At 39.9% G+C, this 17,605-nt stretch overlaps 1 protein-coding gene across 2 annotated transcripts; it reads left to right on the forward strand.

The window, feature by feature from the left end:
- Nucleotides 1–7,609: 7,609 nt before the first annotated feature.
- On the forward strand, nucleotides 7,610–14,288 carry LOC131301298 (uncharacterized). Of its 2 annotated transcripts, none has more exons than XM_058327499.1 (5): nucleotides 7,610–7,919; nucleotides 8,660–10,254; nucleotides 11,998–12,120; nucleotides 12,381–12,530; nucleotides 13,694–14,288. In XM_058327499.1, the coding sequence occupies exons 2-5, from the start codon at nucleotides 8,665–8,667 to the stop codon at nucleotides 13,832–13,834; spliced, it is 2,004 nt and encodes a 667-aa protein (XP_058183482.1). In that variant the 5' UTR covers nucleotides 7,610–7,919; nucleotides 8,660–8,664; the 3' UTR covers nucleotides 13,835–14,288. The 2 variants fall into 2 exon arrangements, 1 of the variants encoding a protein (XP_058183482.1); XR_009191240.1 differs by lacking the exon at nucleotides 13,694–14,288 and adding an exon at nucleotides 11,115–11,191 and having other exon boundaries at nucleotides 7,664–7,919; nucleotides 12,381–12,474.
- Nucleotides 14,289–17,605: the final 3,317 nt, after the last annotated feature.

Consider the following 17,605-nt stretch of genomic DNA (forward strand, 5'->3'; position numbering starts at 1 on the left):
TTTTCCTGTCTAGTCATAGCTATTCTTTGTGTTCCAACTTTCTAGCTTCTAAAATTCTTAGGTCTTTCCTTTGATTTATTCATAGCTTTGATTTGGGTGGCTCCTGTTTTCGTGCTGGCGAGAAGACTTGGAAATTTCTGGTTTAAAATACAGTATGTTGACTGCTTTCGGAATCTTTGTAAGATGACGACCCACATGAGAAAGTGCCAACTGGGAAAAACTAGGCAGAGGAACTAGAGCCCATTTCGAAACATCATTTTGTAGAGAGGAAATTAACATGTCATCAATTTCAAATCTTGCAAATTTTTTTTTCCTAAGTGGTTGAAGCTACCACCAACCTTTGACCATCCAATCCCCTTTCCGAGCCAGAGTTTTTGGGGTTTGGCAAGGCGGCTTCCAAATCTTCAGTCAATGAGCTTGATTATAGAGTAGTATTATTATTGGAGTACTAGGTTTTACCAAAAGATGGATGCATTTGAATGATGAACACTACCATCCGATGGAGACAGACACCAAATCATATTTCAGCTGGATATTTCTTCGATTGCGTGCCAAGAAAATCAAAGAGGGTACGGATAGGTGACACCCGATAAGAAACCGAGAAGCGTAAATTGGGTGCATACATGATATTTGACATTAAAATATTTGTAACCTTTCTCTTGCTCAAACCCACAACTTAGAACATCTGCATTGGCTAACCATTTGTCCTTTTTTTCTCCAATAGTTAGTTTTACCGAACCCATGTAGGACACCTACTAGTAGCATACTGTTGATGACTAAAAAAATTACCACTCCCCCATGATGAGGACCCCCTCCGGTTAATACCGAAAGGAGGAAAATGTTATTCTGGTTGTGGGTTTCATCATACATAGTGATTGAGTTCATATAGCAAATCCGGGGGTAGCTCAAGTGGTAACAAGGATGAACTATAAATTCAAACATCCCGAGTTCGAAACTTGGACACCTCTTGGCAGTGATGTAGATCTATGTAAAAACGCTCCCTCAGTTGAGAAAAATTGTTCTCCCTCTCGGTCCAATTCAATAGAAAAATCATTTTTTTCAAAAAGAAATCTTTGAAGTTTAGTTTAGAATGAATTCAGATGATTTTTCGAGATTGAAAAGAACATCGAGTTCTATTTTGATAGATCGTTAAACTACTTCCGTCGATATGACGGATGATTAAACGATGAAAATGTTGTAAATTTTTTGGTATTATGAATGATTAATTTAGAATACTGTGTTACTATTTTAAGTGGCAAGCATGTTAATATTTTTAGGTGCTACCTTCGACTATGAATCCTGGCTTCGTCACTGCCTCTTGGGGCCAGGCTGCAGAGAGACATCTCGTGTGAATCCCCTAGTCCTGGCATGGATGGCATACCTTGACCGTGCTAGGGAGAAAAATAGTCGATGTGCGTGTAAATTGACCCAGAAAGTACTCTGGTCGTCAAAAGAAAAAAAAAAAAAGAAAGAGAAAAAGTTGATACAGCAACCTAGACCTTGTAGTGGATGTACAATGTACCAATTGATTTTCCATTTCCCATTTGAAATGGTACACATCTTTGACACCAAAAAAGGAGTCTCACCCCAATGGGCAAAGGATTTGATCCATCTTTTTGGACCAAATTGCCTGTGTGAAAGCAGAGTCCAGACAAGAGAGAATTCGGAAAGAGGAAAAAGGGTGATGGCTGAAAGGGTCTTCTTTTCAAGTATGGCGAAGAATCCCCCACTCAACATAATGATCATATCCTCCTTGCAACTTGCAACTCCATTATTGTTGGTTTGGTTTGTTAGAAGGCGACGTGGGGTGCTGCCACGTGGCATCCCTTGCACAAGATGCCACGTCAAGAAAGAATGTAATGCTGATGCGAGCAAGTAATTATTGAACATTCCCGGAGTGCTGTATGCGGCCTTGCCTACGTGGTACTCCCAACTATTGATGTGGCGATGAATTATCCGACAGGGACATTATCATTCTTTGTCGTTGGGTGATTGGGAGATAAATGGTAACCTACGTTGGGTGGTGGTGATTTTTTATTTTTGCCACATGGCCGGTAACTCTGGGAGTACCGAATAATTGGCCGAAGAGAGTTATCTCTGATAGTACTTGCACCAATGAAAGTGGAAATGCTGTTCGAACCAAGTTCTGAAGTGAGGGTTTTTTTAAACCTTTGAATGTCTTCTTTGTTCTGGTAATTAATGTTTAATTTTTTTTGAAGTCGAATATCTATTCGCAGTTTCTCACTACAATCCTGTAGTGACCTTGCTCACTCTATAAGGTCCCAGATCCTAGCAGAGGATCAATAAAATGTAGCGATAAACAAATGGTCCGTGTTTAGTGAAACTGTTTGGACGAGAAAGAAACTTAAATTGACATCATGTGTACTTAAGTGGAGATGCAGCCCTTGCCAAACTAGAATGGCAAGATAGATTTATGTAGCTGGCTCCAATTAGTTTCGAGAGGAGGCTCGGTCTGCTTTAGTTTGATTTAGTGGGTAAAAAGATGTTTTACCTGCTGCACAAAGTAAATAAGATTGAGGTTTTTTACCCGTAATCTTTATTATGTTTTCGTCACAGTTTTAAAACAGTGTTCTATCGCGTGCAATCATTCGTTTCTCTTGGTAGTGTTTGATGCTGGCTGTATGTTGTTTGGTGATCTATAGAAGCATACAACATCAAAAATCTGACTGTACGTCCTCAGCAGTTAATACAAAGGATTTCAGTAACTTCATGCAATCACATGGTGAAAAAATGCATAGGAACATGCAGATTCCCCTGCCTGTTTCCTGCACACATCCGACGCTGACGTTTTTCTCGAAATGATTTTCAATTGCACAGCACGCGATTTCCGCGAATTTTCTTATAAATTGACATGCATCGAACTGATGCGAACACAAATTTTATAAAACTTGGTCTAGTCAAGGGTCAATTATTTAAAACATGTAGTGGTACACTTTTGAAAGTTGTCCTGTTAATTTTTGTTTAATGGAGAGCTGATCCACTCTGATGGGGTTATTGTTGGCTGCATAGTCATCGCAAAATCATGTCTGCCTCCATTTAAATATTGTGGAGAAGTGATGGACTAGTCAGGGCACCCATTGTTTAGGACAGTTTATTTGGACAGAAAAATAATGCCAAATTGAGTTTCATTAATAAAAGATGTGTCATGTGATTCTGAAGCTTTGCCACTGAAAGCTTAGTTTTTGGTTATAAATAAAATATGCATAGATTCCTTCCCCACATGAAGGATAAGTCTCTTGTACCAGAAAGAGTTACTTTCCCCCACATGAATGGTCTATCATGACCATGATCTACAACATATACTATATGATTTATTAACAAAATCCACCAATACCCATCCCAAGTTTGATTTGCACCCAGAAATCAAGTTACCGCTCTATGTAGCACGAATACGGACATGAGTACGGCAGAAGATACGGACACGAGACATGGCGATTCTCAAGAAATAGGGATTCGGACACGGTAGAGAACACGACAGTATTTTTTAGCTGTGCAAACCAACATTGCAAGTGCTAATTGTTTAAGGGAGGACTCCAATCGTTTTCCACCAATGGTGTACGCCTATGCACAAACATATGTTTTAATTATACTTTTGGACCAATAATGTTGAAGTTATAAGTGTTTTACGAGGAAAAGTTTTTAACATCCGTGGAGAAAATCTGAAAATATCTTGTATGTTCCCATGTGTGCCCCAACATGTCCCATCTTAGAGAAATACTAAAGATATTATCGACACACCACGTGGCGTATCCAATACGTGTTCTTGCGCGTCCTCGGCGTGTCGCGTACCTCCGGAGTGTGCGACACGGATACGGCTACGGGATATCCACAGAAATGTTTGTGCTACATGGCGCGTCCAATGTGTGTCCCCAACGTATCGTGTGTGTTCCAGAGTGTCCGACACGGATACGGCTACGGGCTACCTATGGAAATGTAGGTGCTTCATAGCTTGCTCCTTCCATAATCGTAATCAAAGGTTATTAGGATCTTGGTTATAGTAGGTGTTTAAAGGTGAGAGTGAAACTGTGAAAGGGAAGAGTTGATGAGGAGGGTGAGAGACTAAAGGGAGAGGTTTACAGATGGGTGGAGGCCAGCGCAAGATCCACAAGTATAACTTGTAACATGTACTTATGCATATAGCTGATTGGGATTCTCTCTCTAAAAGTGACTTTGCATTCTCTATAAAAGTAACTTGCACTTAATTCACTAACTGACATTCCACCTTAACTCTTTTTTTTTTAAAGAGGGGCAAGAGGGTAATTCCACTTGACCGCTCACTTGGCATATTGCCGACATCCCAACTTAACTCGATGGCGAAACAATTCGGGCATATTACTTTCACCATATCAAATGAAACAATTCTTGGATTTGCCATGCATATGAGGTTCATCAACAGTTGGTGCCATGTCTTGGCAATTGCTAGTAAATGCCACCGATTTAAAGTTTCCCAAGAAAGAATTACGGTCTGTTTCATGCATGCGCGTGCGTGAGCAAAAGCGTCTTTCGAAAACATGTGTAGTAAAAAATCACGAGAGCGAAGATCGAGAACTTTAGAACAAGAACCAATTATGACCCTAGTGACAAATAATGTGATCCAGGTCTGCTGTATTGGTTGTGAACGACGTGCCATGCTTTGAGGACAATCACTGTCCCACACAGGCTGGATCATGTTCCCAGTCAAGGTATTATCACAGGATACATACATACCTGTTTACATCTCAAGACTCCTCTTTGCCCCATTCTTTTGTTCGCATTTTCGAAGAGAGATCGATCAGTACTTCAAGCGCTCACGATGGATGGATCCGATGACGATGATTTTCCCGGCTTCCAAACACACACAGTTCCCAGTGAAGAAGAATTGATCACTTCGAGAAGGCCTCTGAGCCGGTTGCAGAGGCGAGCCCCGCGTCCGCTTCAGTTGAAGAAGCCGCCCTCCTGTTCCGCGGAATCCAATAAGAAGAGTAAATCGAATTCAAGCTCGAGTTCGAACGGGTGCAGTTTGGATTCCTCCTCGTCAACGTCAACATCTTCTTCTTCTTCTTCGTCGTTTCCTTCTTATATTTACAACAGTCAAGGCCCCATTCCTCTTCTTTCTCCCCTCGTGTTGCCTTCTCTGCTTGAATCTGCTTGTATGAAAGAGGAGTGCACTGCAAAATCCCATTGAATTTTTACCATGCTGTATTCGATGGAAAAATGTCGGAATTTTCTTTCTTGTTAAATGAGAAACACCCCTGTACATTGCGGAGATTTGCTCCTTTAATTTCAGTGTTAGAAAAGTTACCGGTTTTGCGTTTTGATGCATTTATTTTTTTTCTTTATCGGTTCGAAGGCTTGATGTTGTTGATGTTCTTTAGCAGTAGATGCTATTGTTCTTGGTAAATAGGAAACTGTTGGAAGGACGTTACAGAACACAAAATGCAATGCGTTGGAGATCAGCTTGTTATAGGAACGAAACGGGCTTAACAGACTGTGTAGCTTGAACTCAATTCGATAACCTTATATATTGTACAAAAATAAGTTTCTCAAATATTGCCTCAATTGTTAAACAAGTCAAGTTCGAATATATTTCAAAACCCGTTTGTTGAGTCTTGACAAGTTTTAACAACACGTTACTCGATTCGACATGGTTATAGCCACGTTTGATAGGGTTTTATAAAACCTGTGAGTACGAAGATCCACTCCTTGATACTGTTTAATAAAGTAGGTGGAGTCCCTATATAATAGAGCTAAATGATATGAAGAGAAAGCTACAGAAAGCTAAACTTGCGGAGCTGTTTCAAAGCAGGACTCAGGGCTAGTACAACGTTTGAGTGCAGGCCGGGGATGAAATTAAAGCCTACCTAATCAGGCAAATATATTTTCCGAACACATTTATTTTGAGAAAAAATATGTTTCAATCCAGTGTTGTAATGTTTTTGAAACCCATTTTTTCTCAAGATAAACGGGCTACAGAATCTTATGAAATGATATTGGACAAATATAGCCCCACAGGTTAGTCCGGTTGAATGGTGGGTTTGCTCCTTACGCAATTGAGCATGGTTCGATTCTTGGGATCAGATTCCGAAAAATTAATTTTTTGTGAATTTTCTAATTCTGGCATCAATGATTTGTCGTGACAAAACGAGGATGGGGATTAGAGTCTGATCTGGACACCCTTGACTGTCGAACCTAAAAATATCTGTGAGGAATATAAATATTGACTTGACTAGTCGACTAATATTCTCGTTAAAAAATTGAACAGTCCCAATTTTCGGGATGGGCCTAAAAAGATCACTAAATGGGTCGTACAGGACCGGAGGATCCAATCCAATCCAATCCCTTGCCGATTCTACCTTCTAAAACGCTTAGACTAGCCCCAAAAAAATTCAAAAGAACAGTGGTGCATATTGTACAAAGTCGTTTTTCCTTTCATAATTCAGGTATCCACGTCAGCTTAGAAGCATCTCGACTAATCTCGAGGAACCAATTTTACCGCCCATTTGCAAGTGTCCTAATTAAAACTAGAGGAAAACTCAGTATGCAATGACTTCAAATGGGTTGATAACACCTAAGAAGTTTCGAACTTAAAATCTTAAGACGAAGCAAATTCCTAAGTCTCATATTTTGTTTGGTTCATGCAGAAAAAAAAGGAAAATTAAACTTTTCCGTCTCATTGTTTAGTTTGGAAAGAAAGAGGGAAGAAAATAACAAATTCAAGGTCTACGTTTTGTAAACTTTTCCTCTCATTTTGTTTCTCGTATTCTTCTCACTTAGTGTTAGTAAGTTGTTGATCACGAGTTATTAGTTGTTCACACTAATCAATAAGTTGGTGATTAGTGCAAACAAGATGCAATTTTGGTTATTGATTGCAAGTGAAATAATGAAAATAAGTTGTTAATTAATGTAAATAAGATACTAAAATGTCAAAATTTGTTAATTTTAATTAGTGTAAACAACATGCAATTTTGTCATAAATTGTTCCAAAAAAAAGAGAAATTTATAGAAATGGTTCTCCTAGTTTCACCCAAGTCTCATTTTCGTTCTCCAAGTATCAATTATAACTCTTTTGACCTTCAAGTTTGATTTTCGTACTAAGTTGGTCCAATTTATAATGTCTGTCAGCCAAACTGGATAGAAAAAATCAAATTGAGAGTAGACGTCATCAATTGGACCAACTTGGTAAGAACTGCAACGTCCAAACTGCCAGCAATCTGATTTTTCTCGTCCAGTTTGGCTGACAGAAGTTATCAGTTAGACTAATTTGGTACGAAAATCAAACTTGAGGGTCAAAAGAGTTATAACTGATACTTGAAGGACGAAAAATGATACTCGGATGAAACTAGAAGGACTATTTATATAAATTTTCCAAAAATATACTCCCTCCCCATTCTTTTGTCCTTCGTCATATTCTAATCGAATAAAAAATGAATTATAACTTTTAGTTGGTAATATTTTTTATATGCAATATAAATTTTAATTGATAAATCTAAATAATTTTTTTTAAACGATATTTTCAAAATTATTTACAAAATTATAAATTATAAAATATAATTAATTAAGAAGTGAAACCGACTTTAAAAGAGATTAAAGAATTGGAACGGAGGTAAGTAACGTGAACGCCCAATGTTGAAAGAATGAAACAGTGACAGACTCGACTACGTGACCGACCAATCGGAATCCACCACCACGAATCAAACTGCGTCCGTCATGGCCCCAAAACTGCGCCTCTAACGTTCATCTTATTGTCACCTATCCACTCGTTCGTTTTACGGCATTTGGACCCAAAATTGAATTTCTCTTCTTCTTCCTAGCCCCCGCCCGCGCACTTAAGTTTTCTCTCTCTCTAAAACCCTCTCTCTCCTCTCTATGTAATTCCCTCTCTGATCCGTTGCACCCACAAGTGGTTCGTCTATCGACAGGTAAGTAAATAGACACTTCTGTATTGTGGTTCTGATTTCTCAATTGCCGTTTTCTCTCAATCGTTATTTGGTTTGTGTCGTTTCTGATTAGGGTTTAAATTACTGTTCTTTGCAATTCAAAGGGCTTGTCCTCGTTGTCATTGAATTGGGTTATAATGTTTTCGTGGATTTCAATTAGGGTCGAGAATTTTATTAGTGACTGTCGGAGAAACTTTTTTTTTTTGGGTAATGCAGGGTGTCCGGGACACCTTGCGCGTCAACGCTCTTAAGAATTCTTAATGGTTTATGCGATGAGTTTTTGAGAAATTTTTGTAGGGTTATGAGTGAAGAAAGAAATGAGAATAATGATTGGAAGTATGGGTAATGATTAGAGAGAGATAAAGAGAGAAATGAGAATAATGATCGGATATAGGTGTGAGTAATAATTGGAAGTAGGAGTAATGAGTATTTTTTGAATTGAGAATATTTTTTCAAATCACTATCCAAACAAGGATTCCCATAAATACCATAGTATATTGTTGACGTTAAATACTAAATGAGATTTGTCCTCTAAACAGATTAACTTACCAGGAAAAAGAATTAACTTACCAAATCAAATTCCATAGTTATTATATCCGGAGTATTTATTACTAATCGGCCTGGATCAATTCTAACCGCGGTTCTTAAATTGATAACCTCAGCCAAAACTAATGTGTGCATAGATTGATAACTATGTGCGTTTTTCAACTCCTGTTTTGCAGGACCAATGAGAGGAAAAGGAAAATCAGTACAGCATCCCCAATCTGGAACTTGTTCCGGAAGTAATACACTGAAAAGGTGCAAGAATAATGGGGAAGCTGATAATGTTGTCCTCATTGATGTCGATAGCGATACGCTTGACAACGTAAAGGTTATCAATGTTCCCAATAGCTTAAAGAAGAAGGTACGAGGTTCAAGTGTAATCTGCATTGATGATGATGAAAGTTATCCTGGAGTTGGTGAAGATAATGGTAGTGAATTTTCTGATGATGCATCCTTGCATGGGCGAGTTTCCCCTGCTTTTAACCACAGTCGAAGCTCCGTGGATGCAGTTGGTGACGAGTGTCAATTTGTTCAAGAAAATTCTTCTCCATTTAAGTTATCAAAGTGCAAAAGAACCTATTCAGGAAAAGCTTCTGGAAGGAATCGTTATGGTTTAGATTCTGAATCGGACAACAGTGGTTCATCCGATAATGATTTTCATGATTGTGAATTCATGGAAGGCTCTTTTGGAAAGCTTCGCGAGGATTGGGAAAAAGCCCGCATGAAGAGGAAAAATGATCTCCGCAGTAGTATGTATGCTAGGTGTGATGAGGCTAGCACTACTGGGTTGTATACTGGGCCGCAGAAAAATGTTGAAGTGGAAGACCCAATTGACGAACACACAGAGGCCCAGGTGTCTTCTAGTTCAGGCACTGTCAGATGCGAGGAAGAAAGCCCATGTCCTTTTGCTCAAACTGTTGAGGGAATATCAGGGGGAGCTTTTGAAAGTTCCAAGAAGACTCCTTCAGCAAATTTTGGTTTGAAATCAACTCATGATACCCAATTTTCTTATAGTGAGGGTAATAAACGGGAAGGAGGAGAGGGGGAAACTAACACGCACAATGAGCATGGTGGTTCCAGTCTCATCGATGAAGAAGATCAATGCTGTCAAGGACCTTCTTTAGGTTCTAGTCATGAACAGGGTAATGAACAAGTTAACCATAGTAAAATGTTTTCTCAACACGAAGAGAGAACATCGGCCACAAAACCTTCAAATCCTGAGCCAACTATTGACGTAAGTTTTGGCCATACAGAATCTAGTTTCAACTCTCATGTTCTTAATGAGTCAGAAGCCACAGGTTGTATGTATGGGGATAAGGAGAAAATGGTATATGGGCAATCTTCATATCAGAATATTGAAACCTGTCATGAAATGAGGGTTAATCATGGCGTTTCTTATTCTGATGTTGGAGCAATTCCTGAGGAAACTTTGTGTGAAGTTCCATCCTTAGGAAAGTCAGGGTTTGAAAAAGAAAAGGGTGGCTGTCAAGACACTGTGAAACAGGTCCCCAAGGAACCATCATTATGTAGCATTTCTCAAAATAAAGTGCATACTGAACCCATCGTGGGTTCAAGTTCAAGCATACGATCTGGTGAAATTTCTAGTCCTCAACAAGAAGAAGAAAAGGATGTTCCATTTAATTCTCAAGATGGCGACGTTGCGGATGCTTTAAGTAGTTTAATTAGTGAAAGAGAAAAACTTAAGGAGACTGATGAATACAAACGAGCAGTGGAGGAAGAATGGGCATCCAGGCAACGAGAGTTGCAACTTCAGGTATGAGGCCATGAGCTATATAAAGCTCCCTTGATTATATGATTAATATTGCATGCTGTACCACTTGCTCATGTAGATTGTAATGGCTGACTCCACGTCTGTGTTGTTTTACTTAAAGTTCCTTGTTACAGTAAACATGCTAGTTATGAAAGCAAACTCTTAGGTACAAAGTCCTTTCTCTTCGCAATTATTATATACTTCCATGAATTTAGAGGTTATTGCAGTCATGATTGCTTATAGATACTTAGATGGTGCAGCGTTGAAGTTGGACATGGAATTAACCCTGAAATTGTTGAATCTGTTGAGAACATGAATGAAAACGGTGCTCTCTCTCTAACAACTTAAAGCTTTTTTTTAGATGTGTTGGTCCCCTACTATTGCCATTGTATCTGAGCCATGTATACATCTTATCTTGACCGTTGCCGCTATCCAATAATTGCTATACTTGCACGTGTTTTTGACCCACTTTCTGCCTCCTTCCCGTTGTTCATTTCTTATTCTACCAAGCTGGACAAGGATATGTACCATGCTTAGGATTGGAATTGGGTATAAGAGGGGGTCACAAAGGGAGACATGAGCTCCACATGTTTTGTCTCATGTTCTAGTTTCCTTCCCCAATATCACTGAAAACAAACAGGCTCATGCAGATAGCAAATGTTGACTTCAGTTTAACATGTTACCATGGAATGTGCCATAACTACTCACGCACCAAAACAGGCTGCCATGGCCTGTACACGGCCACTATGAGCCAATATGACCCTGTACTCTGCAGATGTCGTTTGCCTGTGGGATTGGTCTAATTGCAGTATGATCGGATCCTAGTGAGACTGTTTTGTGCTGGCCATTATTTGGTGTTTCAGCTACTTGTAAAACTTCAGGAAAGTATTTGGAGATGTTATTGCATTATCTGCATGGCCAACCAAGATCACAGTTGGAGGTAATGTTGCTTGAAGATATAGACTTAGACTAAAAGCTCATGCTATTGAAGACCTTGGTTCTGGCTATAACAATGTTACCTTTGCGTTTAATGTGGCCCACATTAGACCCTTAGTTGTTCTTGTATTGTATTGTATTGTTCGTACAAAGTAATTAAAGCACTATTGATTATGGTAATATGCTACAGTTTAAAGGTTCTAAATTGTAGGCTTCTGTAGATCTCTATAGATTTTCACTATTTGGGTTTATAAATAGAGTGAATAAAACACCCTTGCGATACGATTTTGTGGTACACTCTAAAGGAAAGAGTGGGGTTTTATGGGATGTTAGTTTCATTTGACATGTTTAATATGGGTTTTGTTGAAATATCTTGGTAAGTCTTTGTTGAAATAACTGTTGTTTGAAACCTTGTCTCCACATCGCACTTCACTTTTGCCATGCAATATGCTGCGTGTGTTCATACATATGTATTGTTGAAATATCTCGGTAAGTCTTTGTTGAAATAACTGTTGTTTGAAACCTTGTCTCCATATCGAACTTCACTTTTGCCATGCAATATGCTGCATGTGTTCATACATATGTATCCAAGAAAACTTGTAGTTATAATGTTATATATGTTTGTGGTCATGGTTATTGCATATTTTTTCCCTGTCTGGTATTTTGATTTCTCCTTCTTCACATATTTTGTAGAAGTTGTACACTTACAAAAAAAAAAATATTTTGTAGAAGTTGTACTGAATCATGCTTCAAACCATAGATATCTGGTTAGGTCTGTTTAAAAGTGATGTAATGTCTCTGATCTTGAAGGCTGAAGAAGCACAAAAATTGCGGCAGCTGCGGAAGAGAATGAACGCTGAAAGCATGCGTTTGTTAGACATGGAGAGGAGACAAAAACAACGTGTTGAAGAAATGCGAGAGATTCAAAAGAAGGTTTGCACCATTCTTATGTTTTTCCCTATTAGCTTCTCCCCTTTTTTTTGTACAGTAGGTGGTTGAATGTATTATATAAAGCTCATTGCAATTGCCCAGAGGGCATACAGTTTGGCTTCCTCCTCTCTCTCTCTCTCTCTCTCTCTCTCTCTCTCTCTCTCTCTCTCTCTCTCTCTCGTGAAAACGAGAAGCTTACAATTTAGCTGCATATGAGTACGCCTTTCAAGATTGATGTTGATTATGGTTTAATTTGATTTTAGGATGAGGAGAATATGAACATGAAAGAACAAGTTCGTGCTGAAGTCAGGAAGGAGCTTAACATATTGGAAAATAGATGTCCAGATATGGCTTCACTATTGCGCGGCCTAGGAATCCAATTGGGTGGTGGATTTAAGCCTCTGCCACATGAGGTGAGTTACATGAGTTTTTTGCCATGCTTCAAGCCTTCAACTGTAATATAGTGCAACTAAGTGAACTATTGTAGACTGGTCTAAGTGATACATTTATGTCATGGACTGATACATCTAGCTAGTCGCAGAAAAGTAATTTTTTGCTGCCTATTCAACTTGAAATTTCCTTGATGTTCATCATGCCTAACTGAAGCTCAATAGTCAATGCATGTGTCCGTGTCACACATCTCCACGAGCCCATGATTTGTTGCTGACTTGCTGTTCTTGGGGGCGGGGGGGGGGGGGGGGGGGGAGACAGATTTGTTTGTTATGCTTTTTTTTTTTAATTGAAATTGGTTGTCTGCAGTTCCTTGTGCTGGTTTCTAGCCTATAACTCAAAGCCTGCTCCAACAACCTCAGCAGAGGCTCGGCGTGTTGACAAGGCACCTATTTATCTATTATCCATAGCCTCCTTTCCCCTTCCCTCCTCTAACCACTGGCATGTCCAGTCCTCTCCCGCCCACCCAAGCAGCTTGGACCAACGGGTTTTGCATTTCTTCATTGTCCTCAAACTCACTACATAATGTGCACCTCCTTCTGATTTAGGTTGGAAAAATGAGGGCTTAAAGAATTATTGCTCATCTGCTCACCTAGAGAAGATTTCTTGTTTTCTGGAACACAGGTCTCCCTTAGAACAAGGACCTCAGTGACTTCAAGTATACCCAAAGAGAAGTAAAACCTATATAAATGGAAAGATGTATGGGGTTGTAAACTGAAAAACCAAGAACTCTCTTTTCTTGGTTTTTTCTGTAACAGCTCGCTTAAGGATCAACTTTTCGTGGCATTATGGTGTTAGTTTGGAAATGGAAATAGAAATGTGTAGGAAACTTATGGGAAATGATGAAAGAATTTGGAAATGGAGGCAAAAATTTGCACGCGAAAACTAAAACCTATATAAATGCAGAGTTATTTGCTCTAATATTGAATAATAGAATGCGCCTGCGAATATGAAAAGGGATATCCTTTCATGCGATTCCTCACTCGAGGACAAATATGCATCTTAGTTACAGTTATTTGAAAACCGCATGGTACTTTCTTTTTGTTGTCTTTATGAGCTATTTACTTCACGTAAGGGTAAAATCTTCGTTGTTGGATCCTTATATTGTGTGTTGCGAGTTTTACAGGTTCGTGCAGCATACAAACGAGCTTTGCTAAGCTTTCACCCAGATAGAGCTTCTGGATCAGACATCCGCCAGCTGGTTGAAGCTGAGGAAAAATTTAAGCTTATTTCACGCATGAAGGATAAGTTATTGATGACTTATTAGTGATACTTGGAATGTTAGCTTGGTTTCAGCGTTTTGGAAGGCTGAACCCTCTGCGGTTATTAATCCTCCTCACATTCTTTAGATTATCTCACAGAGAAGCCATATCTTTTGCTTCCCTCGTAGGACAATTCGTTCAGGAGACAAGTCATGATTGTACATACTACATAGGATCACTCTCGTACTGCAACCCTGCGACCCTTTGACTAGTGCTGCTACTAAGGGTTTGTAATTTTGCACTCCTTGTAGCTTGAGCAGTATTCAATCCCTAGGTCTTGTGGAACTCCCATGCTGGAGATTTCTTTCATTCCATTGTTTTTTTGGCATATGTAAAGTTTTGCATTCTGGGTTAATCTCGGGTCAATTGTAAGTGAATATAGAAAATTGAAGTGGTGAAGTGTTTGTACATCTCCTGAGGATAGTGCTTTTCGTTTTACCAGAGCATTGCTAGAAATCATTTGGTGCTGCTTTTGGTAAGTCTGAGACAACTGCCCAGGAACATGGAAAGGCGATTGGGAGGAATTTGGCGAGTCATTTGACCTGTTTGACCGCTGCAGCTTTTTTTTTTCTTTCTTTCTCCTCATTGTACATTGGCCATTTTTGAATTGCAAGTGTTTTGGCTGGAGGTTTTAGAATCTGCTGCGTGAATTTGCATTATGGAAAAATACAATGTTCAAAAATCCCTTCTTGATGACCATGAAGCAACCATGATTTTTAAATCCATATAGATTAGAAGAAAAGTAAAGAATATTCATGCACAGGTGGGGAGATTTGAATCCCCTATACTTCAAGGGGGTCGAGTGACTGAGTTCGAACTTTCAGGGGGCAACTCGTTTTTGAGGAATACTATAAGGGGTTTGAATTCAATTTACCCTTAAAAAGTAGTTACAATCCTTCCCAAATTCCAATTCTGCTGAAAAAAAGACTAACAAATTAGCTGCTTTTTGAAGTCCCTGTAGCTTTGAGATTGACATGGGTGTTCTGCAAAACATAATAATCCTTCTTTCATGCTCTCTTTGTTTGTGCCTTGTACTTTTTCTCATCAACCTCCTTCACAGAACATGGTGGACTCCGATTCGCATTCGACATGTGATGAGTTCACAGGGGATCAGAGTCCTTCCTTACTGGTTCATCCACGGAAACACGAAAGAGGTCCTCAATATGAGAACAGCAACCATGAGCAGGGGATCAGAGTCCTTCCTTACTGGTTCATCCACGGAAACACGAAAGAGGTCCTCAATATGAGAACAGCAACCATGAGCAGACCGATGGATTTATCGCACAGCATATTTCCCAGGCTCCAGCCTCATCTACATTCTTGGCTCGACATATACAGTACGGAAATTCTGAAAGAAACTTCATCTTTCCTTACTCTAGGAAATGTTTTTCAATCGGGTTTTTGAGGATATTTCTTCGATTTGTGTTTACTGGGTCAGGGAAGAAATTTGTAACTTGGTATGGTCCGCAAGCTCAGTTAGTTATTACAGAATCAGAGTATGCCAGGGAAATACTTAACGACAAGGAAACGATTGAAGAAGCTGTTTGGTTACGGGCTTGCGACGTCTAAAGGTGAAAAACGGGCAAAGCAAAGCAAACTGGCCAGCCACGCTTTGTATGCAGTGAGTCTAAAAGTATGTGCGTACAAGTAGCTATTGTTTAGTTTGGACTTTGGATTGTTATGTATTGAAATGTTTGGATTCTTATGTCACGTCTATAGAAATAGGAATTCAGTGAATATCGACTTTGGACTAATGATTCAAGCTATGGCATAAATTTGATTAACTATGCAGAATATGGTTCCGGCGATGATTGAGAATGTTGAAATGATGCTAGAAAGTTGGAAACACCACGAAGGCAAAGAGATTGAGAGGTTTTTGAAGAATTCAGGGTACTAACATCATAAGTCATTTCGAGGACAGCTTTCGGCAGTAGTTATTTGGAAGGGAAAGTTATATTTGAGATGTTGACGAAGATGGCAGTCATTGTTTCCAAAAATCGGCTGAAGATCAGGCTTCCTGGCCTTAGGAATAGAAACTCATTCGATATGGTGCAGTTTTTTGTAGATATAAATTTGGCCATTTTCTTCTCCTCTCTCATCATATTTTATATTGTTCATATTTGTGCAGCCTATTCTGGAAGAATAGCGACGATATAGAATCAGATAAACTTGAACAAGGAATACGTGATTCTATTATAGGGATCATAAGAAGGAGAGAAAAACTACTCACGAAAGATGGAAATTTCGGGACTGATCTGCTCGGACTACTTGTGGAGGCTTACAATGATCCCGATGAGAAGAGTATAATTACACTGGAAGGTGTGGTTGATGAGTGTAAGACCTTCTACATAGCCGGATACGAAACGACTGTTGCGGAAACTAAGGATCAAACCAGAACACAAACACACACACAAACACAGAGACAAAGATTTACGTGGTTCCCCAAAATCGGGTACGTCCACGGGGTAAACCGGAGCAATTATTCAAACAAAGGAAGCTTTACAAGTGAGGTCTCTCACCTCACCACACTCTCTCATCTCTGACCTACATTTCTACTGCAAACAGACCTCACAATTTCCTTCAATGGTCTCTCACTCAAGAGAGATACAAACCCCAAGCAGAGGACTCCAATTTATAGCCAAAACCTGGAGCCCTATTCATGAGCCACGAGAGGCTCATTTACTGCAATCCCATGCCTGGGATTTTCAAGATTTAGGCAAATCTTTTGAAGTCTACAAAGGCTGCCAAGGCTGCCATCTTTGACCAATGAGAGAATTGGAGCCACACTTCAGCAGCCCATGTGCTGATTTCAACAATCTCCACCTTGACGACAATTCTCCAAAAAGTCCGATGCTGCCCCCAAATACAATCCAAAAACAGAACAAACAGACTCTCTACAAACTCGAACAAACAAAGAGAGACAAGAGAGCAAACTATAGAAGCAAACAACAGTGCTCTCAAAACAGAACAAACAAACAGACTGACTGCAGATAACAGATGCTCTTAACAAATTCAAAATACCGGAACAAACCAACAGAAGAGCCAGATTTCCGAAGTCTTCGAGTAAACTTCAGAACAGATTCGGACAAGTCGCGCGACAACTCAAAAGTCCCGGCAACAGATTCATATACAAATTCAGATGCTTGACCCACATCAAGCCAAATGCTCAACCTCGATTGAGCCAGGCGCCCCAGAGGCGCATGCACCCCGAAGGTGCTTAACATTGAATCAGGTGGACTGAGCTTGAACCACCATCAAACTCACTCCCAATAACTTCAGCGGACAGATCTGCAGTAGATTCAAAATCAAATTCCCCAATAACGGTGGCAGCTCCACCTTCAGCTTTACTCACACACACACAGTGCACACACTGCACTTTTCATACAACAAGGGGAAGTGATCCCCTGTGGTCACACCCACCCACTAAGGGTGTACCCCAACAATAATCACCCCCTACACCCGAGTGGGGTAATCGTTGAATTCGCAGCGTTGTCCGACTGCAATCCGCCACTCTAGCACCACAGCTATCCCCTGCTCACACCAGAGGCTCCACTCGCCAGATAATCTCACACATCACCTGCGAGGAGGCTAAAACAACCCAGCTAGATATCCGTGACTCATATCGGCAACACCGCCGATACATTGCACCCCCTCAACCGAGTGCTCCGCATCCAAACCCGGATGCTCCACATCCCAATCCCGAGATATCCGCAGCAAAGTCCATTTCTATCCGCGCTCCTCTGCTGCCTAAGCGCTCGCATCACCCCTGGATGCTG

This window comes from Rhododendron vialii, chromosome 9a, assembly GCF_030253575.1.
Source record: "Rhododendron vialii isolate Sample 1 chromosome 9a, ASM3025357v1".
NCBI classification, from domain to species: Eukaryota; Viridiplantae; Streptophyta; class Magnoliopsida; order Ericales; family Ericaceae; genus Rhododendron; species Rhododendron vialii.

Coding starts and splice junctions, on each gene's coding strand:
- LOC131301298 (XM_058327499.1), top strand. CDS start 8,665: ATGAGAGGAAAAGGAAAATCAGTACAGCATCCCCAATCTGGAACTTGT. Junction 10,255..11,997: donor AACGAGAGTTGCAACTTCAG/GTATGAGGCCAT, acceptor CTGATCTTGAAG/GCTGAAGAAGCACAAAAATT. Junction 12,121..12,380: donor TGCGAGAGATTCAAAAGAAG/GTTTGCACCATT, acceptor ATTTGATTTTAG/GATGAGGAGAATATGAACAT.